General features: G+C 39.7%; 2 protein-coding genes across 2 annotated transcripts in view; both read right to left on the minus strand.

Annotated features, from left to right (window-relative positions):
- Positions 1 to 1,196: 1,196 nt before the first annotated feature.
- Positions 1,197 to 2,761, minus strand: CCDC201 (coiled-coil domain containing 201; the record flags this gene model as incomplete). The annotated part of the gene is made up of 2 exons (XM_082309935.1): positions 1,197 to 1,283; positions 2,213 to 2,761. The coding sequence occupies 2 exons, from the start codon at positions 2,759 to 2,761 to the stop codon at positions 1,197 to 1,199; spliced, it is 636 nt and encodes a 211-aa protein (XP_082166061.1).
- An 18,987-nt stretch (positions 2,762 to 21,748) lies between these two features.
- The window catches only part of ADCY1 (adenylate cyclase 1), a gene marked incomplete at its 5' end in the record, with an annotated part of 160,895 nt that continues 157,959 nt past the window's right edge, over positions 21,749 to 24,684 (minus strand). The window contains one exon of the mRNA XM_082310612.1: positions 21,749 to 23,829. Coding sequence (XP_082166738.1) covers positions 23,491 to 23,829 — 339 coding nt within the window. The 3' untranslated portion in view covers positions 21,749 to 23,490. The remainder of the gene's footprint in view (positions 23,830 to 24,684) is intronic.

The following is a 24,684-nucleotide window of genomic DNA, read 5'->3' on the forward strand; positions in this document are numbered from 1 at the left end:
CTCCACTCGTGCATTTTTGAGCATAACACAGCTGCTGCTGGCTAGCCTGTCCCATAACATTGGCTTGGGCCATACTTCTGCTTCTCTGCCATCTTGGACATGAGATATTACAAGTTTCAGTGTGCGAGAAGGAAATGCAAAAGCTTCCCTTGCCTCCATCCTTAATTTACAGCTTCTTTTGAACAGGACCTCTCCCCTTTGGGGTAACTAGGTAGTGCCTGAGACTGGGCTGCAAAACCAGCATAGCCAGGGAAGTGCATGTTCTAGAGCTACACAAGTGCAGGGATATCTGTGTGCACATGGTAAATCTGTTCCGGGTCCCTGCTGCTGACACCCCATAGGTCACTTAGAAGCGTTTAACTCTGCCTAAACGTTAAGTAACAGACAGCAGTAGGAACTAACATCAGTATTATGCTTTTTGCATCACTTCTTGACTGGTGTTTCAGAAAGAGCTACTGTGAGCTAAATTGCTGTTTTGCCAATACAGCTGTCAGAGAGACACCCTTCTTCCCCCCATGCAGCAGCTCCAGAGAAAAAACAGAAAACCCATACCCCCTCAAAAGCACGCAGCTGAGCATTAAAGAACTCCAATGAGACAGTGAGGTGCATTTACAATCCAGGGCTGGGGCAAACTCATTTTGAACCAAAACTTCAAAACAAACTGTCATTAATTAGTAATCTCTAGAGGCTGGCTTCCCTCCTTGGTGCCTCTCACTATTTCCTCATCTCCCCAGCTAGCAGCAAAAACATTCCTGATTGCATCAGTTTTGATTACTCTTTAGATGAGGAGATTCTCCTTTGGCTAACCAGGATTGCATTCTCTCTGGCCCCTAGGACTTTGTCACTTAAGGAACATCAGCAACCCAGAAGATTTGAACAGTACACAAAAGAGTATTGTCAGGAAGAGCTGTGGCAGGATGAAGAATGATTCTTACACAAAGTTCTTCCTCTCTTCTTTGTTCCAGGCCTTCAGTCATTATAAATTGACACTGGCTCTCATGTAGGGGCACTTCTTAATTTGTACCTGACTCCTCCTAGATTTAAGAGGCAAAAAGAATCACAAACAAACAACAAAGAAAGAACATTTTGGAAGGAAAGAGGAAGTCTAACAGGCCCCATAGTCAGGTGTGTGATTTATTGAAGCCGGCTATTCCCACAGGAAGGATGTGATAGCACTAATGCCATAGGTATTTCAGTCAAGCTTCTTCAATTGTCAGTTCATGTTCAGTTGCTTCTTCAATGTTTTTAAGTTGACGAAGCACCCATTCTCCTTGTTTCTTTCTCTGTTATAGGAAAGAAAATATTATTTAGTCAACCTAATCCATTCAGATGTGACCTGCTTAAAAAAAAAAAAACCAAAAACAAAAACCAAAAGAACATACACAAAGGCATTATGAACTCAACTGGGTTGTGGCTGAAGTTTTCCATTTGTTTTAAGCTAAGAAGCCTTTACTCTCAGAGTGGGCAAGTTTTCCTGAGTTTCCAACACACCCATGAACAATATGGTACAGGAAAAAAAACGAAACTAGAACTTGATGGCTTCACACTGACATGACAGCCTTCAGAGTTTAACTCTGCTGCATCCCTATCCTTTCTACAGGCTTTCCACAGGGCTCTTGCCAATAAGCTAAGTACTAGGAAATTGAGTTCTTGTGCTCCACAGAACAGAAGAATGAAGACCTGCATAAGGTCTATTAATCTAAGCTTTCCCCAGGAAACCCTGCGCTAATTGAAGGACTGTACACAAGACCCCATTTGCACTGACTGGCATTCTTTTTTAAACCACTATGATTTAGATTAAACAAGGGAAGAAGTAGATTATTTGTTTCTCCAGTTTTAGTTAACTTGCCAACGTTAAGAAACTTGCGAATTTAAATCACTGATTTCTTCCCATTCTTAAGTTTCTCCTAAGGAAAGATATATTAAAAAAAAATGTACATTTGCACTAGTGTACACAAGTAGTCATACAAGTTCACAAGCTGAAGCAAGTACTGGTTTGGAAAGACTGCATCCCATCCAGCCTGTGATTAGGAATGATACCACAGAGTCTAGCAGGTTATGACCCAATTCATAAATATATGCTCTCACTGGTAAAGTTGTGGAGATGTTCTGTAACTAAAATATTCCCATATTATAGTAAGATCTGTATATATTCAGCATTGGCAGGAAATTGCATAGCGTAGCTATTTCATAACTAAGGGAAAGCAATTACCACAAGAGCTTTATCAGTTTTCTTCTTTCTGGTTTTTACTATTGGGAGATCTTTTATCCCTGGTATTCCAGTAAGAAGCCATGAAGGTCCACTCTTGGGAGTTACTGCAGCCTCCTCAGATGCTTTGGTGGGAGCTTGAGTTTCCACATTTGAGACAACCTTATCACTTGGCTGTTCATTTGATTCATCAGAGGCCAGCACTGTGGAAAGCCTCCTTCTGGAAAATGCAACCCGAGAGCTTTGGCTTATCTCTTTGTTTAATTCTTGTGAGTCAAATGTTGTTGAAAGCCTTTTCTGGGACACATGAGGGATGTATGCTTCAACACGTACTGATGATACTTGAGCTAATGATCTACTTAGATTTGATTTTGGCACTGGAGATCCATGAACTCTCTTACTGGCATCTTGGTCCTTGATTGACTGATTTGTCAGATCTGTAAGAGATGGCATTGTTCTTGAAAGCACTGAGTCTACTGGAGTGCTGTGTTTCACCATTCTCTTTTTCAGAGATCTTTTAACATTCAGAAAAGAATCTTCTTCCTCTGACATCTTGAAGACAGGTTTATTGCCTTAAGAAAGTAAGAAGAGAAAATTGTGTTAATGCTCACATAGTGAGAGATGCCATGTAAGGTGTTCAGCTGCTGCAAAAACAAATCCAAGGTGTTCCTATTTTCATGTCTGCATTCTGTCTTTACATGGAATTCATCCTTTGTATAGATGAGTGTTCTTCAAGGGTTTGGAAGAGCCATGTTGAAAACAGAACATTAGAAGACAGCTTGTCACACGTACAACATTTACTCCTGTCCCAGCCCTCTGCATGTGGAGCTCCACATTTGCTAGAATTTTTTTTTTTTAAAGATATCTCATTAACTGCAACATCATTAAGACCATTTTCTCCTTCGGAGTATACAAATAATATACTTTAGGGGTTGCAGCTGCTAACACTGGGTAGGTGGATGAAAACTGTTCCATGCCAGAGAGATTACCATAGTGCAGCAAAAATTCGAGTGCTCTAGAGAGATGCGCAGAGAAGTTCTGGATTCAAGCAAGCACCTCTTACTCCAATTGCCATTTTGTTTCTCTTATTTTCTTAAAAAGGGGGCTCACAAACCTCTCATTCCCTTCTACTTACTTGACATTTGGCTTACTTCTTCTGCTGACCCTAAACTTTGATCCTAAAACAACTATGTTCAGTGCAAGTCTGTTTACAACTGAATTTACCACAATGGCAAGGTTGGTTTTGTTAGTAGAGTTTCCCCTACCCATTTGCCAACCCCCAACAAAAAAGAACTTTACTTCTTACACATGGAGAAACCCAAGATAAATACATCTTAAACTGGATATATTTAAGATAAATATCTTAATTAGATGAGCAGCTAAGTACCTCTAGTAACTGTTGAACTCTTTGCTTTCATGAAGCAGTTGAGATATTTCACACAGGTTGATTGCATGAAGCTCATCAAGGAGGCAATATGTTTTAAGAGCCCATATTCTAAGTCCTTTATATCAAAGGCCTTGGTAGGGGCTGGGGGCAACAAGATGAAAGGGGGCACAGGAGGACAGGGAGATATGTTTACTAAAGTAAAAGCCATCAGTTCTCCATTCCTTGTCAATGTTTTGCACCTGTGTAGGGTCCGAGTTTAGCAGAGTTTCACATCCACTTTGTGTTTCTAAAGAACAGGAGGCAAGAGGCAGAGCACTGACTCTTCGATACAGAAAGTCAAGTGTTTTGTGGTTCTATTTTTTTTTCTTCCTTAGAAAGAGGGGGAGGAAAGAAAACCCCATTATCACTTTTATTTGGATACTTGTTTCTCCTCTCACTCCTTAACAGTGCTAGCTTGTGTGACACATTGTACACAGCAATCAGCCTACAGACACTGCCTTTTTCCTTTACTGTTCAGCCAGATTGACGTCCCTTAGTCTTTATCATAGAAGCTTACTGTCAGTAAGCTTGCATGATTAAGCTTAGAGAGGGCATAAGGAGTCCGCAACTACCACCCCCTCACAAGCCCATCCTCAGCTACATATTTTGATGCCTTCCCCTTACTCATTAAAGTTTAGATGGTCCATTAGAAGATATTTTTAATTTAACATTAATCTTTAAAGAATGTTTTTAACCAAAGCTTCTGAGAAAAACCACAAAATTTTTTTTCTGTCACAATTTTCTTTGCTTTAGAGATACATATATACAAAGAGCAACCTTTTTCTGTTCAGTTGTTATGAAAACACCATTATAGATAAAGAAGGGGAGAAGTCTAAAAACAACAAAGATAAACCATTTAAGAATATCAGTCTACCATGGAGAATGTATCTTGTAGCAACTTTGGCAAAATAAAATAGCCTTACCAGACTTACCAAGTTCCCTCTGGTATCTTCTTCTGCCTCTCAGATGATCTGGCTTCAGCTGCTACTTCACTTCTTATAGCCCTGCTAGCCTCCCAACATCCTTTGCTGCAGAGACTCCCTAAATCACACATATAGTATTTTTTAGGAGTTTCAGCAGTACTGCTAACTGAATAAACTACTGAATAGAAATCTAGGATGAATTAATCGTAGGAAAATAGGCTAGCCAGCTTATCTATGTGCTATGTTTATTGCTGTTTAGTCTCTGCTGCTTGCAGCCTATTTCAATCACAAAAATACATCTAGCGGTTAATTGGCTTCACATGGCTGCTTAAGGTATGTTCAGGATCTGTCACAAGATGGATGTATGTTGGTGGGTATATGTATGTTGGTGGAGTATATCTGTTCCCACCCTGATTTTACTTTCTCACTGCTTCTCTTGCCCAAAATATAAATGAGAAAACAAATGTTAAATCTGCTCTGAAAAAGCTCTTCTTTTAGGAAAATAGGTAGTGAGAAGAAACTGAAGATTATTTTACGGCAGTCTGAATTTCATGGTGTTTGCAGCTAACAACTGTGGAAATGCTAGCATTTTATCTTGAAGTAAGGGGTTTCAAAATATCAGCTCTTAGATGAGAATTACATTGGTTTGAAATGGTATGGTTCAGGTGGAGGACCATAATTTTTGTCAACAGAGAAAAGCAGCTGAACTGCATCAGCCCTGCTGAATTGCAAGTCAGCTCTGTGGTGGGTGGCAGCGAACAGCTGCTATTACCACACTGTAGAGCAGGCACAGGCATGAGGGAGCATGTGCACAAATATTGGGGTAGCCCCTTTTGACAAAGCATGACCTGTGGACCTTTAAAATCTAAGCTGATCAGACAGACCTAATTTCAGGGCTTTATGCAGGTGACCTGAGGTTATAGAGTGCATCTAGTGCAGACAGAGGGGCGAAGGGCTGATCTTGCTGGGATTTGAACTTGTGGTTCCAGGGAGTCTGGGCTTTTCAAACCTAATCATAAACCACCCTCTCTTCCTGCATTAATAATTGCACTATGAATAGAGAATTGGAGCTACCAGTTCAATATTTAGGAATAACAGTCTGTCAGTATATGGGGAAAGTTGCTAGGTTTAAATTATGTGCCCCTAAGGAACTGAAAGAGAGCTTGAGAAATGGAGGCACTTTACAATCACATGGATTGCACGAGTAAACATCCTGGAAATAAATAGTCTGTCCAGGATAAGCTATTTATTTCCTAAACTCCCAGGAGAGGTTCCAACAGGAATATTTTGAAAACTAAACAAAAACTATTTTGAGATATTTGTGGCTGGGCAAGGAAAAAAAAAAGTTCTCAGTCCTTTATAAACATAGAAGAGGCTAGACCAACCCTTACCTCATTTTGAATATTAGTAGCTGGTTTTCAAACTAGTGGCCTTGTGGCTTGGTGAGCAAACCCACCAGGTCAGCCATACTGTACCTTGCAGAGCTCGGCAAGCCAGTTCTTTATATAGCACAGAGCGGAGAGTGATGTCTTGACATAGTGTTGCAATGTTTGCACTGTCCTGCTGTGTCAGTGGGACATAATATCGCCCCTCCCAGTGAGGCAGTGATGCAAACAACACTGCGCAGCCTGAACCTGCACGAGAAGCTTTTTGGTGGGTCTGAGCAAAATTGACATCATTTCACTGGACCCCTTCAAAAACTCTTGGCTTCCAACTTGTGCTTTGCCCTCCTCGCCATGCTTGCCTTCACTTTCTAGTGTATCCTTTTCGTGGCATCTCACAGTCCACCAGTGCTGTCAGTAGCTGCATCATCTTTATGCCTACCTTCCATGATCTTTTCCTACAAACCTCTTAGAAAATAACCTTCCCCTTTCCTGCAAAGCCTTTACTTGCCGTTTCCTCTAGTTCCTTGCCAAATGTTCTCAAGATAAAAATTAGGAGATTTGCAAGTTGTTCTCACTGTTAGCCATGGTTTCTCTTATGTCCTGCAGATTTAGCTTTTTATGAAGTGGTGGCAGGATGTTATACAGAATAGGGAGGACATAACTATGCAGAGATCAGACAGAAAAGAGTCTAAAATTAATGTAAGCATGTGGAGCTCGGTAGACCAGCTGCAGTGATGACATTACCTTGGTCTTGGTGTATCTGTAACCTGGACATGAAACACTCAAGCTCTGGCATGAGTGCTACCTTGAAGGCTTCTTGCATCTTTCAAGGAATGACACGCACTGTGTCCTGCACTCACACCTAGTCATTATGAACCATTCCTTCACTAAAATTACATTCCTTGGTATGACCATCTTCCTTCTCAGCATTGTCTACCTGATATTTTGGAGCAATAACTCCATAAGGCTGGATCCAACTGTTTGGTCTATGTTTACACACCTTCCTCTCTTTTGCTGTGTGATACAAGATGGCACACAATTCTAGCAATATTAGTATGCGCCTCCATATATATTGTATCAAACCTCCCACTGCTTTATGGCTTGAAAGATTCTTTTGTTGATCTCATTTTAGGAGATAACTTCATCTCCCTTTCTAAATTTGTTCCAAAAATACAAAACCCACATAGGAAACGATTTAATGTTTTTACTGCATTCCCTTTTGTGAAATATTAATTCTTAATATTTTTGCTTCCAAAACCAACAAAAGTGGGGAAAACAAAAACAGCACAGTGTTTTGTTCAAATTTCAGCCCTTTCATTCCAGTTCAAATGTACGAATTCACTTCAGAGACATGGGAGTTTGAGGAGGCCTCATCTGGAAGAGGACAAAACTGGAATTATTTTTCAGTTTACCAAGGAATGACATACATACAGGGACATAAAGGGACACCTTTTTCCCTTGGTGTTCTGGTCTAATTTGAGAGACTGCACTTCTTCAGTTGCTGCTCTATTCATTTCTTCATTTCCCACTCTGATGATGTCACCAAACAGTTTACCTGAAGGGAACTTGGATGCTGAACCAGCCCTTAGCTCATGTGCTTCCCTAACATATTATAATGAATTGGATATATAATTCTATTTTGTGAAGTCAAAAATCTTGCAAAAGTGTCCAAGCAGTTAGGAGCTAGGTGCAGTCTTTCCTTCGGAACAGTATTAGGCCTTCTCCTTGCTCTTGCACCTAGTCTGATATTTTTTGGTGCAGAGGGTGATTCCACAAAGAAGTACGTAATAGGCAGTAGGGCCTGGTAAATGGAGCTCAGCACTCTACTCTGACAACTAATGGTGGGATGACCATTTGGAGAATTGGATGGAAGAGCCAGAAGGAGAATACAAATGGTGGTGGGGAGTAAAAGGAGGGTAAAAAGAAGAAGAAGAAATGAAGAGAGGGACACAAAGATGAAAATGCTTTCTTATATTTAGAGCCATGTGGAAAGAATAAATGAGAAGAAAGATTAAAGGAATGGGCAAAACAAAGGAAAAAATAAAAAAGGAAATTAAACTGTATTTCCTAAATGATTTAGAAGACTTAGGCCCAGCTTATGAGTTGTTTATGGATGAAACCCCATTAAAATGCAAATCTGATTCAAATTTCCATAACCTACTCTTCCTGTATCTGAGTTTTGTGTATAGGCAAGTCAAACAGGAGTGCTCTGAGACTGCTGATCAGGCTGAGCTCCTCAGTGAAAATAGGAGTGGAACATCCCATTTGTGGACATGAAGGCTGAAACCAGCAGGGAACCTCATCACGAACTAACCTCTGCAGGTGTAGTGCCTCCCTTGGTCTTTCCAGCATTATGGTACAGTGGGGTGTGCAAAAAGAGCAGAGACTCTGTCCCAGTGAATCATAAGCTCCTTGAGCAGCCACAGATATTGATATGGAAACAGTTCAATGCTCCCTGTGGGCTTAGCCTCTTTAGATACATAAAGCTGCACAGAGGAACTGAGTGGGACTTTTCAAAAGCACCTTAGCACTTTATTTCCACTTATTTCAGTAGCAATTACATGCCTAGGCACTACTCAAAATCCTGAGATTCATGATAGTCATTTTACATGTGTTTTGAAGACACTTTAGAACAGAATAGCATAGAATTTTTTTTTCAGTTGGAAGGGACCTACAATGGTCATCAAGTCCAATTGCCTGAACGCTTCAGGGCTGACCAAAAGTTAAAGCATGGTATTAAGGTCATTTTCCAAATGCCTCTTAAACACTGACAGGCACGAGGCATTGACGACCACTCCAGGAAGCCTGTTCCAGGGTTTGACCACCCTCTCGGGAAAGAAATGTTTCCTCAGGTCAAGTCCAAACCTCCTCTGATGGGTGCAGCTTTGAGCCATTGCCACACAATGTCCTGGCACTGGGTACCAGGGAGAAGAGCTCAGCACCTCCCTCTCCACGTCCCCTCCTCAGGAAGCTGTCGAGAGCCATGAGGTCGCCCCTCAGCCTCCTTCTCTCCAAACTAGCCAAACCCCGTGTCCTCCGCCGCTCCTCAGAGGACAGGTCTTCCAGGTCTTTCACCAGCAAAACCTTTGCTGGAACCTTCAGAAACCAAGGGCTACATGAATGCTTTGTGGTCTGTTAAACAAGCTTTTCAGTGCCTGAAAAGCACTTATGTACATTTATGAACTTGCTCCCCAGCAACTTTCAAGTTTTCACCTTTTGGAAGACTTTCCTTATAGTCGGTAGAATTCTGCTGAATTATGATGGTATGATCACTGGAGAAAAACATGGCATTATTTATGGCAGTAGTGTGGAAGTGGTACCTTTGCAACTGTTGGAATATCCCATTTTTCAGTGTGGCAATGACCTTTTTTCTGGCCAGAGGCAAGGTCAATATCTGCTTACAGTGTCCAGGAACAGACCTAAGTGTGGTATAATTCCCACTCCAACTTCCTGTCATAGGAGCATCTCATAAGCAGCCTGAGAGGAAGGCTTTAGAGAATCCTGGAGAGATGGTTTGGGGGTTTCATAAAGTATCAGAAAAAAATGGCTCTGTACTTGCAATACAGTCATGACGTGCTTCATGTTATATATTTCTACAGATTTTCAGTAGCGTACCTCTGCTATGACTGGATCTGTCTAGCTGGACAACAAATCTGATTTTGCGCACTCTAAACCACAATCTTGGGTTTCACAGCTGCTCAGAAAGTCAACGTCTAAATGTCTAAATCACCTCGCATATGATTCATTTCAGTCTGAGGAACAATGAGACTTGGCTCTCTGTCTCTGAACCATTGCAAATATTCTTAAATGTTTTTGATTTAGATGTTGATGTTATAAAATTTTCACCTAGGTCCACCAATTGCAGGGAATTGAAAGTAGTATTCTGACAGCCAATTTTTTTTCTGCTTTAATATAATATTAGGACTGAGTAAACAAAAGCCTTAAGGAACACACCTTTATCCCTTTTGGACAAGTTCAGTGCCACGTTCTCCCTCAGCATGGACCAGCTCTGCCCTCAGATGCAGTCCTTGGTGTCTATGTGAGAGGAGGATTAGGCTGTACATATTTAAAGATGCTACTATCTTAAGATCAATTATAAAACTTAAGGCATTAAAAATTATTGCCTCTCTTGTTAAACAAGGTTATAATATACAAGTAGCCACTCTAAAACCATTGCAGGGAATGCCAAATTGAGGAAAGTATCTTTTTTATCCAAAGGTCTGGTGGATCAATATTCGACTTCAAAAAGTCTAATTACCTTAGTAGTAAGAAACTAGGTACACTTTAATAGCAGCAGAGGTCATTGACCTTGGTAAAATCAATGTGCCACCACCTGCCTTTGTAATTACGTCAATGACTCCTCTTCATTATATGCTTATCCACTTCAGTCTTACCGGAGTGCCACAATGTGTTCTAGCTGCATGTTGTTTATTCACTAGACAGTGTCCTATACACTTTCTACGTGTTTCTACACCCCAGAAGTCAATCTGAGTTAATATTCAACTGGGACCTTTCCTCAGTAACTTGCTGTGTGTTTTCTGATATGACTGCTCCTTTCTAATTATGTTGGCAGTGCTGCTGAGGAGCACATATTATTGCCAAAGTTCAATAAACATACAAAGTAACTATAGAGTTTGGGCGAAAACAGTCGGTGGTGCTTTCATGACCTTTGGCAACAGTATGAGCACAGTTTGGCCAATGCCAAACAAATGTCTAACTTCAAATCTCTCAGCGACCAGAAAATGATGGATTGGCTTTACTTTATTACATCTAATAATAAACAAAAAATGCTGTGTTTGTGCAGTGCAGTAGCGAGGCCAGACTGAGTGTAGTCCTGTGCAGGAGGTCAGGCCAGATGAATATCAATGGCTTTTTCTTGCCGTATTAGAATCACACAGACAAATCCCCAGGTGGTCTGAGATGAGGGAATGCTAATGAAGTCATCGGAATCCCACTGATTTAGCGAAGCAGAGCATTTGCAATAGGGAAGCTCATCTGCTTCATCTGTGGTGGTGTAGTAATTGATATGTTACATTGTCTCTATGAAAGCCCTCATTGGCAACTTCAGACTAGGCCTGCTAAATGGAAAGGTAAACATTCGTGATAATCATGACTATTTCTTCCTCACTAGCTCCTTCTACTTCTTCATTGCTAGCTCACTATGGCTAAATCTAATAATAGTGGACCAGTGTCTGGTTATAAGTATAGGAACAGTATAAGCCTGGGAGGTTCATATAATGTAGTATTAAAAACCAGTTTCTATTCTCTGAGCCTTGAGCCTGAAAACCTACACAAACTACTGCTGCAATTGATAGCAGAAATAATCTGCACAGGACTGGATGTTTAGGATCAGATCAGGACTCCTAAGTAGCCTGGCTATACCTCAAGCTCCCCATCCTCAAATGCTCTCTCCATAGTTTAGTGCGTTTAGTGAGAGCCAGAATCGTCATAGACAGTTTCAACAACATGGCTCACTTTCCAGCTACGGTTTTTTTCCATCAGAACAGCCCAAACGAGAATATGGTCCATGACTGGTACCTGTATAAATGTTTCCTTCCATCGAACATCATGTTCCGCCAGCAGGAACAGTGCATTAGGTGACCCACTGCCCTAGGGAATGGCTGCAAAACTGGAAGGCTTTGACATAGATGTGATGGCAATACACCAATAATGCCTGGACGACGTACACAATGTTCTCATTTTCCGTTCTTCCCTTCCCCCTATTTCAAATTGACAATATCCTCTGGTAACATTTTTGGACAAGAACACCAGTTCCAGTCCTGGGTGGTTTATGCTATAGAAATGCAGTCCCTGAATGAGAAATTCAAGAGAGACTGTTCTTCTCCAAAAATGTTACCAGAGGATATAAGCAACCCACCACTGATACTACCTCATTCTTTAAGCAAAATGAATTCTCATACTGTGTGATTATGTCTCTGAAGTGATTCAGCTGTGTAATGGGGCATGGCAGAAAAATGTTTCCAAGTACTTGACCTGGGTCATTAATCCAGAACGTACACTATCTCATTAACATATGCGTGTGTATGTACATATTTTATATACAAGTATATATAGCTCTGTGTGTATTTATGTACATAAAATCCCCCAAAACAACACAGGAGGGTTGCACATTTTATTATTAAGAGAAAGATTTAAAATACCAATGTGGCAGAATAGGTCCAATGAAAGATGAAGGCCAGATTTGCCGTTTATTTATGTCCTTTTGACTTTAACGGAGTTATTCTGATTGACACTTATGAAGATCTGGGATGCTGTTTTTCAGAGAGGAAGGAGAAAACGAAAAATGACTACCTAAGGCCCCAAACACTTCTTCTCGCTGGTGTAAGGGCAAACCAAGAACAGTTCCATCACACTCACTGTCATCACAGTAATTCTGTACAACTCACACTGTGCTCTCTAACCTGCAAGAGAAACAGCTGGGGAGCCTTAGTCTAGCATTTGGAATCAAAACCCTTGCATCTGAGCCCAGGCTGTTTTCCATCACAAGGGACTCTGCATTTCCAAGTTATCTCAGGGCATATCTGCATGGACAAGCGTGACGGACCTGAGTGCCTCTGCTTTTGCTCTGAGCTGGCCAGATGGGAGTCTGCTGTGATTTGGAAGCGGTACAATCAAATTACTTTGGTACTGTGCCCAAGCTTACAGAGCCTCTTGAAAGACATGTTACCTGATATATCTTTATCAGTTTTCAAATCAATTTTAAGTTAACCTATGCAATTTTGCCCTTACGTTCGTTCTGTATCTTGCACAATAGAAACTGCCTACACAATCTACACTTGGCCCAAGCTGGCCAATTATTTCTGGCTCGTGGAAAGGGAGAGATGAGCTTCCCCTCCCCATCATCTGGTCTATGTGACCGGTATTTTGCCAGTATTTGCACATGTTTACTTTCCTCTGCTTGCACAATGGACGGAGCACTTGGCCCAAGCTGGTTTCCACTGTGGTCAATGCAGAAAGTCAACAAGACTCACAAGGAAGCTGAATTGTTCCCATAAGGTTCTTTAATTCAAAGCAATCGTGAAAGTAAAATTGCAGGATTTCTAGATGCATGTTCTTAGCCTGAAAACTGAGAAGCTGTAGTTGGACCCTCTGAAGGGCAGCTTGGTATAGAATAAGGAATGCAACTTGATTTAAAAAAAAAATAACAAAACAAACAAAACCAAAACAACAATCCCAAACAGCTGTTTATTCAAGCAAATTTTTTCCTTTATTTTTAATTAGATTCCAGAAATTATAATAGTGCAAACACTCAGTATAAAAGTTGCAATAGAAATTTACATTCACATTTAACATTTCAGTCCATTCACTTTTCAACATAAAAATAGGACAAATATTCAATTGCTCTTCTCAATTTAACAATCCTGAAAAAGACTGGAAGATACTCTACAATATTCTATTTACATAAAAATAGACCCGTATTATTAATGCAAATCTATCATTAGAAGTTACCCAGTGTTAAGTTATTGTATTGTACTATGTATATACATACATATATATATATAATGTATACCTATATAGATATAAAAATTATTTATAGGTTCAGTGGGCTACAATAGTTGGAAAAATGACATCTTGACTTACTAGTTCATTCCTTAAAGTTAGGACTATTAATTTTATTTACCTATGTAGATGTTTCTATTGTGATACAGTAGTCCTCCTCCTGGTCCCTTTGAAGTCACTGGCAACACCCCATTTGACATCAGTGGGAGATGAACGGACCTTAGAATAAGGCCTGATCTAACAATTCAACAATCATTGAAGGTAATATTTCCATTAACTTTACTGGGCTGTAAATGAGACTAAAAGATCTTCTGAAAATTTGTATGCCAATTAAATAGAGAGAAGAATACATTTGGTTTGCCCTTTGAGGAAGGGAATGTCTCTACTGGATGCAAATAATTTTTTTTTTCAAAGTCTAAGCGGAATATTCAAGTTAGTTCGGAAGCAATGCAGAATTTGCTGCAAAATCTGCAGGTTAAGCAGCTGATAAGATTCCTCTTGCACGGTCTTCTTACTGAATACTTGAATTCAACCAGCCTTATAAAACCCCAAGACTGTATCTTTCCTTGCTCTTATTTTTTAGTAAAGAGTAGCATCCAGACGCAGACAACATGACTGCCCTTGAAATGGGTTTGCATGTATTTTAGTGAACTGCTAGGGAACACAAATTAGGCTACCCCACTCTTGCTTATCTGTGCCTCTTCTTTGGGGGCACGAGCAGCGACGCTGCTCTGCCTGCAGCTGGCAGGGTTAAGCCTCGCTGCCCAGCTTGCTGCCAGCTGCTGGTGCCTGCACTCCCACCACAGGGTACGTTTATTCACCCTTTCAGGTTTGCTGTCACATGTACTGCTTCCTAACCAGATTACGTCAAAGCTATTTCTTTTCCCCTAAACACCTATTACATGAAAAATCTGATTTTTGAAAACATATTTTCTTTTTGAAAAAGAAGACGTTTGAAACCCATGTGATGGAGGACCTACGGAGGGAGATGGTAAGCAGGCCTGCGTGGACAGTAATGGCCTGCAACAAAAATGTGATGGCACTGAACAACTGAAGGCGAGTTAAGGGCAGCAGGGGCACCAGTTTCTTAAGAAGCAATGTTTTAAGAGCTGCAGGTCACATTTTTACATCCAAAGAAGAACTATGTGGTGTAAAGAGGCAGGCAGACATGCTTAGCTCCTTTTCCTCTTAGTGCTATGGTGTTTATTACATTTAAATATTTCTAGGATGCTTAAAATTATGGGTTAGCCTACAATGGACACTGTGCCATCATGTGTAGGCAGACCAATTTTGATTGTAGAACACAGGCTTCATGTGTTTTTTCGCTTCCTGCCTTATGCTGCTGAACATTTCATTATAAAAAGAAGGAATTGCATCTCATTTCCAAGCAGAACCTATGGACATATACCAGAAGGGCAAAAATTAACCTCCTGACAGCAGAAAGTACAAGGACTAATTAGCAGGATAAAATCCAGACAGATGTGAGTTGCAGCACAAGTTTTAGTGGCAGGGATTTTAAGAGATGGGTCAAATTTGGCTGGATCTGCTTGAAACTGTGGAATGTGGGTATTACTACTGTTTTGCACCATTATCCACATTCTGTATAAAAACCGATGATTTGCACACCGACAAATCTACGCACAAGTATATTATGGAAAAAGAACCTCCAAAAAGAGGTTAACTCCTGTCAGAATTTCACTGAAAATAATATCACTGCTCTAGAGTTCTCTCTATTGGGTTAAATTATGCTAGAAATGGTAACTGATCTTGGGCTCTGGTTTTTGGACCAGTAACTCTGAAAGCATTACTTTCATTCTTACTGTATTCTGTAACATTTTCCAAAGCTACCTCTGTGTAATAACCAGCTGCTTGGATGCAGAAAGGAAACTCACCATTTGCTTTGTCTAAGTCCAAATTTGTGCAGACAATTGTACTTGTAAACGGGAGCAAGTTACACGATCGCGTCTTTTTTTCTTAATTGAACCTTAGTAAAGTTACTGTAAAAAGTGCAGGAATTCTAAGTGAAGAAGGATTTCTACGGTAACCATTTAAAAATGTAATTATCTTGAAGTAATTTTGCAATGGCACAGGTAATTAATTTTCATCTACATTTCATTGAAAATTCTTGATATATCGCTTGAATGGCATTTGAAATGTAAGAACAGACAACCTTTGCACCCATGCGCACTAAGGAGTAAAAGACATTAGAAATCACCTAAATAACTTCAATGTGCCAGCTCAAATTTTTCATAACTGATGCCACCATTGACAGATATAGGATCAAAGCAGCAGATCAGGCACTTGAAAGTAAGACACGATAGTGTGCGCAACGGCAGTAATTAAAGCACACCTTAGCCTTGCCCGCGAGAACTGTTAGCTGTTTTACCACCAGCAGGCTAACCTACGTCTAGCAAACGTGGCAGTGCAGTTAGATGCTGTAGGTAAGTGTTCTGGATGTTTTTAATCAATGTGTTGTGTAAGCCTGTTCTGAAGAGGAGGGCAGCCAGCTTTTTTCAAAGGAGCTCCAAACTATCTGGACAGATTTTCTGCAGAACTGTGTGTGCTGAGCTTTCTAGGAAATCTGTTCTTATCTTGGACCCACATATATCTGTGTATGGTCTCCCTCCGTAAACACTTGGAGCACTCCTTGCACCCACATAGCTGTGCTGGTAGTAAACCAAAGTAGGAAAGGAAGTACTAAAAAAGCTTCACAGTGATGCAACGCTCTTTGTTCCTGCAGTTTTATGCAGTTTTATGCATGTCTGATGCCACAGAAGGCATAAAACGGGGATCCTAATATAAAGAAGCAGATCCTCCAGCATGTAGTAAGGCACAAGCAAAACCAAGTCCTTTCAGCACATAGGCTATGTACATTAACCAATGCTAATTCAAATTTCAAGGTGCTTCCTCATGATCAGAAAATAGGCGTTAAAGGTGACAACCCCCAACCATTTCTAATAATTCCTTCTGAAATTCTGAAAGCAGTTCATCAAAAGATCTTGAACACTCTTGTGAATGTGAACAGACATGAAAATTCAGAAATGGATCTGTGCAGTTAAACACAAGCCTTATTTTTGTTGCACTAGGAATCTGGTTGAGTACTCTGCCAGCTCAGATACTCAAGAACTGTCCCATGTCACTGAGAGCTTTACCACTGACTTCAGGAGTACTGGCTTTTCATCTTTTCCTTTCAGCAATTGTTATCTCACAGGCTTCTTTTCTTTTTGTTATTTTGTACTCCTGCTAACTTTGTGCTTTTTTTTCTCCTTCTTTTCCTGTTTTTGTCCTTGCACTGATCAGATTATAAGTCACACCAGGCCACCCAAGCAGTGTGACATTTTGAAGAGTAATTAAAAAGCAACAGGCAGCCCCCCCTTATGTGTACTTTTTTCCATTTATTTACATTTACATATTTATTCATGATTTAGATAGGGCCTGAAAACTCAGTAAGAGATGGGATTAAAAGGAATGAAGAGCTAAAAAAAGCCTATACAGAGTTCTGGAAAAAATCAATCATAAACAGGGTTGGGGTAGAGAAGCAGGGTCCAGATTGTCATTAGTCACAACAATTATGCCACACTGAGATGTAAAACCCACTGAATTTGAGACAACTTAGTTTAGAAGTTATTAACATAGAACTGTTAGAAACCCTCGACTGCTGTATGAAGCCAATCATCAGTACAAGGTAGTGGTTCTTGTATGCAGGCAACTGGGATATGTTGTATGAATCTACATCTTAGCTTATGATGACAGAACTACTTGCTGTACCCCACAGTCACCTGATTAAACAAACAAATTAATGGATTTTAAGTCCTATTATAAAACTAGCTCAAATCTGTAAAATACAAGGAGTCCTTGTTAATCCATAGTAGAAAGTATTCACAGTCCATACCCTTTTTCCTCTGTAACCAACCTCAGTGTTATGCTCCTACAATCCTCCTCATTTATCATACAGCCATTATATAAGTAATTTGAGAAGTAGTCCCGAGCTGTAGTGACACAGATATGACAACTTTAAAAATGACACATGCAAAATACCTCCAGAATTTAAAGTTTTGTTCAGCAGCAGTATGGGAAAAATCAGCTAGAGGACTGAATAGTGATTTCTTAGTCCTATGTCAGTACCTGACATGGGCGTCAAGCTGTGAGTTAGGCTGTGATGCCTAAGGGAGGCATCCCTGTAAGCACGGATTTAGTGGGAGCAGGACTAGCATCAGCACAGAACCTAGATGGTTCAAAGCCAGAGAACCCAGTGAACCTTCTCCTAATAGTTCTGTTAAATACTTTCTGCTTAGCAAGAGAAAATTTGGAAAACGAGTCAAAAAAGCTAAGAAAAATAAGGCAACAAAATTAATTTTGATATATATACATACATATATATATACATATGTATGTATCTAGGAAAACAATCTATTCGCATTGTGTACTTTTCACATACAATAACTTATTACCACATTAGAAATATACTCTGGGTAACGTCAATGGGCCAAATTCACCTCCTTTACCTTCCATAGTGTTGCACCTGCATACAGCAATGATGGATTTGACACTTGGTCCTTCTTGATGACAATACTACATCAAATGCAGTATCAGAGAATACCCACTGAATGTCAGATATTACACCATTACGAACTAGAATATCTGCTCGCTTTTTATATTACAGTAAGTAGAGTTTATTGCTTCTAATGACCAGAAGGTACCTTATGAAGACAGCATAGATGTTGATAACACTTTTCATATACTGTATTATGGATCTTGGAACACTGAGGTTGGCAGATCACGATCATTAAATTGTTTTTCTTCTTTATTTGCTGTTTGCATTTTGATTTTGCTTTGCTGAACGCACATGCAACTAGTGGATTTAACTCTGTGCCAGAAGTGATATGTCAAAAACATTTAGGAAAACTTACTGGTTTGTTTTGTTTTACTGAAGTCAGGCATGAGTGGCATGCAATAGATTGCAAGGAAAAGCAAAAGGACGTCCATTTCCAACAGATTTATAATCTCCATGCACATGTAAAATGTCTCTTACAAAAATCGTTAACATTTGTTAAAAGTGTGCCTTTTTGCCTCTTTTTATACAAGTGTACATGCAATTAACTGTCTGAGCTAAAACTATTTACAAAATTTCATAATACAATACACCTTTTAAAGTGAATAATACATGAAAGGCCAATGTTTTCTGTTGTTTTGTAACACTGTACAAGATTAAAAATAAATAAGGCATTATAATACAGGTTTATCACAAATTAAAAAATGTTGGTTTTCACTGTAATACAAAACTCTAACTTGAAAGAACATTATGGCTAAATAGTCCTCCTGCCTGGGCAGAACACATACAGAATCTGGACTTGCTGATGTAAAGAAAATGCTTTGTTTCTGCTACAAGCAGGAATTCAACACATGAAAATGATTCACACTACTTATTAATGTGTTCAGAGTCCTCAAAGCACTGAAATGGCACAGGTCATATACTGTTTCCCTTCAAACAGTGACTCCCAAGTACTTTCTTTTGCCTTACAGATAAATTATAGGCAAAAGTGTGAAAGAGATTTAGGCGCATGACCTACTCTCGGTTACAGTATTGTAAAATATTCAGTTCAGTACCGACGTGAGACATCGCTGTAACCCAAAGCAGACCTTGGCCTACAGAAGCTCAACTCCTGACCTTCATAAGCATGCTAAATTCCTGGTGATTTCTGTAGGCCTTGTGGGTACATAAGGGATGCAGAGTCAGCCCTAACGAGCTGAAGCTTTTGGCTTTCAGTCTCACCTAGAGAAAAGCAAGGGAGAATTTGTGTGTGTTTTAGTGAAGACTTCAGAGTGCGACTTGCCACAGCAGGAAGCAGCTACAAAAAACAACGCATTTTACAGGCTGGATAAAATAGCTTTCTAGTCAATGCAAATGGACAATGTTTGGAAATATCTAGCCAGTAATTCAACTGAATGCCAGTTTGTAATCTCAGCAGAGAATAATAATTAAAAAATCATTTAAAGATTAAGGTAGCATAGGAACACTTTGAAATTAGCTCCCAAGACAGTGAAGTCTGAAGATCTCTGATACTTATCTCCTTATATAAAGAATGAAAGACTTCGATTATTACTATTATCTGAAAGAGAAAACGTGCAAACTGATGTGAAATATTGTGCTTGCTATTGACATAAATTGACATGCCAAAATGGCATCACTTTGTTGTAGGGCTCGTATCTATTAATTGTTTCAAGCTAACAGCTGCACAGAACAGTGGGCTATTCTGCCCACAACGCAACAAGTTACTGTCCTCGGTTAAACGTGAGGGACTTTTGGGTACTGCGGGGCAGAACTGACTCCTTGCTCGGGCTCAGGCAAAAGTTACAGAGCTTAACCAGAAAATTAATAAATGCAAGATAGGAAATACAACTGCATGCATTAAGGTGGACACATCCCAAATGCCACAGAAATCCAAGGAAATCCTTCTGATGATTTTCAGGGATATTGGAGTGGGCCACATATTATCTTCAGTCAATTGCCAATAAAAAATTGATGACAAGCTTCTCTAATTTGGCAGAAAATGTGCATTTTTGGGGTTATCGGAAGTATTACTACTACCTCTTTCCATGTGTTAAACTTACGGAACGTATCAAGGAACACAGAAGAGCAGAGAGAATAAACCTGTCATTTAAAGCTATCACACGGGAGCTAAAATAAAACAACTGTACACAGAAAAGGAAAATGGGGAAAAATTATATGAATAGGGATGGAAAGCATAAAGGCAAGAGCACAGCTTCATTATATCATGATTTCAACAGGCATTTAGTTTTCCCTGTTGGAATGGCTACTGAACACTGCCTTGCCTATCATTTTCACATAGCTTTTTACTAATTTGTGCCTTGGCTGAACATTTTTCATGATTCTGTACTGCTCAGTCCAGGACTACATAGAAAAATATAGTTTTCCCCATAGTAAAACCAGCAACAAGAACCACAAAAAAAATACAAAAAATGTTAATGGTAGGACTCGAATGAAGTCTGGAAACTGACTCCAAATACATGCTCACTGATGCTTTAAGCTAGCACACACACACTGGACTGACCTCCTGCAAAAGGGCTGAATGAGAAGCTGATGATGGACTGCACCTGTCTGGTCCTTTCCATTCAACATGGAAAACGTTCTTACAAAAGTAACGTGCCTCATTTGACTGTTGGAGAGGAGGATCAGGCTTAGAAAAACTTTGGAGTAATTCTACTAGCACCTGCTAATATTTTAAAATATTAAAATGAATAATCCAAATTTACCTTGCTACATGATCTTCCACTGACATTACTCCAGGACTAGCTAGTCTGGGAATGAGTCTAGGAATGAGAACAGTCCTGAAAATATTAGCACAGGGGACAATTCATTTCTGCTCGCTGTCCATTTAGTGATAAAAGAAACAATGGCAATATGCCTATATTTTGGACCTATTAAAAAAGTAACAACGAAATAATTTCATTGTAGGCTTTTGGTTGTATTTCAATTGTATTTGGTTGTAGGTCAATGGTTGTATTTTGTCTATGTGTTCACGTACTACCAGATTTACTGCCAGGATCTGAAGATGCTTTTGGTAACAGTACACGTAAAAATAATGTTTTATTATTATTGATGAAATTACACCAAATTCACTGATTCAAGAATTGTGTAACTTGGGCTCTTTGTGAGTGGAACTGAGTGCTTAATGCTATTGCACATAATGCTTTCCATTTTGGTTAAATATTTAGCTTACCCATGTGATGATTTAGTTGTTACAAACCAATTAGAAAACATAAATATGCAATGTGCTTTATATGGATACCACTTATTCAGTTTAATTATGTAAATACTTGTTCTTTTAAATCTGTATTCTCTACATGTATTTATTTAAATGGCTTTGAATGCCTCAAAACCAGAATTAAATTATTCTAGAAGAATACCTGTGAAGTGGATAGCTGTTAGGGAGATAAAGAAATGCAGTGATTTTCCACAGATCAGCCAGCGTGCATACACCTAGTGCAGTTAGGAAGCAATTCTCAGTTTTCTATAGTCACTTTAATCATAACACTAATTTTGCTAGCTTTGTAATGAAGCACCTAGCTGACAGGGTACATAAAAATTAATTAAAAACCCTGCTGAAAACCACTGGAGTCCCACAGCAGCCTGATATGGCTACATGGAGAACAGAAACTCCTGCAGCATTTCTTTAACCATTTACATCTGTTGACACAGTATTTGTCCGTATACTTTTAACACAAACAGTGACTGCTCCAAAGCAAATGCCAATTGCAGGAGAATTGCTCAGAATCTTCTTTCCACTGTCATCAGTAATAAAATAGGCCTACCAAAGGGAAATGTGACATCTAGTACATGCAAGTTTTCTACTGTACAATCTGGGCAACTTCTGCAGTCTTCGGTGGGTTTTTCAGGTTTGTTTTTTGTTTTTTTGTTTGCTTTTTTTTTTTTTTTTTTGGAGCGGTTAGGTGAGTTAAAAGGAAATTTTGCATGTTTTTAGACAACATAAAGTTTTGCTTCTCTTTTGGAAAACAGTGAGGCTGTTTAGCTTGTGCATCCCCATCAGGACAGTATGACACCTATCCATGGAGCACATGTCACTCAGTGGGATGACCTCCAACTGCCCCCACCTTGAGTACGGAGCTGCACTCCACATTGCACATCCAGATCAGCGTTTCAAGATGAAACCATGAACAATAGGATGTGGGCTGCATTAAAGGAAAAAGCAGTCAAAATATGTTCCCTTTTATGCAGATTAAGAGCAGGCCTCACTCTCCTGGCATGTTTACCAGTGTGCTCCTCATTTGGGCAAAGTTTGACTGTGCTTGTTTCTCAGAATTATAGCTTTCTATAATTGTACAGCTTTGAAGAGTGAGCCTGGGTAGAATCAAGATATAATAAAACTGTGGCATAAATTTAAAAATCAGTTAAGACATAAGACTATGTTGGCAAACATACAAATGTCACAAAGCTAGCAACAACATGTTTGTCACCAGTGCAGGACTATTCTTTGAGCTGTTCAGAAAGGTAAAGCTAAATCCTGGAACTGAGCCACAGGACCTGTGCTGTTTTAAAAGCCTGAAATAATACCATTCTTCTGCTCTTCAATAAAATCAGCACTGTACATAAAGGAATGTTTCTATATTGCATAAGCATATTGCTGTGCTTACAGGGTGCTCCTCTGTCTTGCACAGAGTCAAATGACTTGTGAAGAGGCAGCAACTTCTAAACTCTACTACCCTTTTTTTTTAATGGAAACAATATATATTGTTCTTCTGCCAAACCTTTAAGCTCTGTGGTTTATCTACTTCACAACCTAGTGTTAGGGTTTAAATTGGAATTTTTTGGAAGCTTTTGGAGCATGCAAGGAGAATTTAAAAACATACATAGGATTTAGCAATGAGCTGAATCCAGCCTTCGTTAATCTGCCATTGACAGCACAATGAACACTGTTCTCATTGCTTTAACTCATGCACGGGGAGCACAGCTTCTCTAACTCTTGCTGTAGCCCTGGAGAGTCTCCAGCTGCCCCACACTCCACGGTTAAATGCAGCTTTGCTAATCCCAGACCCAACAATGCTGGTTATGACAGAAAGAGAAATCTCTTTGCTACGTCATTGCAGGTGGATGTGTAAATAAATACATATTTTTATGTTTATCTCTATTAAGTCTACACAGGACTGTTTGTATATGTGCATATATAGATTAAAACATATATATACACACACACATAAATAATTGCTTGCACGTTTATCTCATTTTTTTTTCATTTACCCTTTAAAAATGCCAAGAAAATATTCCTCATTTCCAGAAAATCAGGTTTTGACTTTTCCTAACAGAATTGCTAGCCCTTATATGTTCCATCCCAAGAGTTCATTACACAGTCCCCAAATTCTCTTTGGTTGGGTTGTAGTGGTCCTTGGTTAATGCCATGGCCTATGACCTCTGATCTCTTGGTAAAAATCCAGGCAACCATTGCTCTCCAAGTTCACTGCAAATGGCACAACCAAATCTCCTTTGCTCTATGCCTCCTTCACAGCTGGCACAGAAGGAAGATAATGCAGTGTTTGATTTGTGTGAGTGGCAGACGCTTGACCTGCTCCAAGCCCAGCTTTTGCAGTAAAGCTAGCAGCTGAGGATACCGACAGGCAGCTGGTGCCCAGTTTTGTTTGAATGTTTGCTCTCCCGTAAGGGTACATTTTTCGCTCTAAGTTTAAAGACCGTGTTTGTGAATTATTTCCATCGGCCTTTCCTTCCAGGAAATAGGTCAACATTTCGCCTTTTCCCTTTACACTGACTTTACCCCTGCACACGAATTCATAACTGCACCTTTTTAATATACGTTGAACTTCTTCTGTCACCTGAAGACAGAAAAAAAAGAACTATTAGTTTTTCCTATTCGTATAAGGTTAATCCTAGAACTGCCCACCCCTCCCCACTTTACTTCTCTGTCATGAAATATGCCTAAGCAGAATGAATTAGCACTTACTGCTGTTCTCGGGCTCACTTAGAATTTTCTTAAGGAATTAAAAATCACTGACCAAACTGGAATCTGAGAAGCAGAACCGGTTTTGAGCTGAATAATTACACAGCCAGATTAAGCTCCGTCCAACAGAAATGTGTAACCAAATTGTCCACTGTTGTAAGCTGGATCAGTTCCAGTGACGTTAATTTACTCCAGAAGAACTTTTGATCCCTGGAGACTAGACAGGTATTTTGGATACAAGACTGCAAGAGTACATTGAGATTTTGAGAGGTGCAGCATAGCTTCTAGCAAGCTCTAGTAGAACAACAATGTTCTCTGTCTGTGTAGCTTCTCTGATCCAAAGTATCCAAGGAATTTTTAAAGCTACATAAAATGCAGCAGGATGCAAATGGACATAGATCCTTTCCTTGTAGTCCTTATTCAGGCAAAATTCCTACAGCACAAGGACTGGCCCATGCAGTGTTGGCATTCCCAGGCTTGCCTCCAACTGTGTACAATGCAGCGGAGGACTCTGTCTCTTCTGATGGGAAATTATTCATTTGAGGATTTCGTTGCCTCCAAGTAGTGAAGCATATATAATGGAAAACAACTATACCTCTGATGCTTGAGTCATCCGGAGAATGTTGCCCTTTTCATAAGAACCACAAGATCAAGTGAGGTTGCATTTTCTAAGTGGTCTTGAAAATGTAACCACATATAAAACAGGAGGTATGTAAAGTTTGCTAAAATG

The sequence above is a fragment of the Platalea leucorodia genome (assembly GCF_965183815.1).
Source record: "Platalea leucorodia genome assembly, chromosome: 1".
NCBI classification, from domain to species: Eukaryota; Metazoa; Chordata; class Aves; order Pelecaniformes; family Threskiornithidae; genus Platalea; species Platalea leucorodia.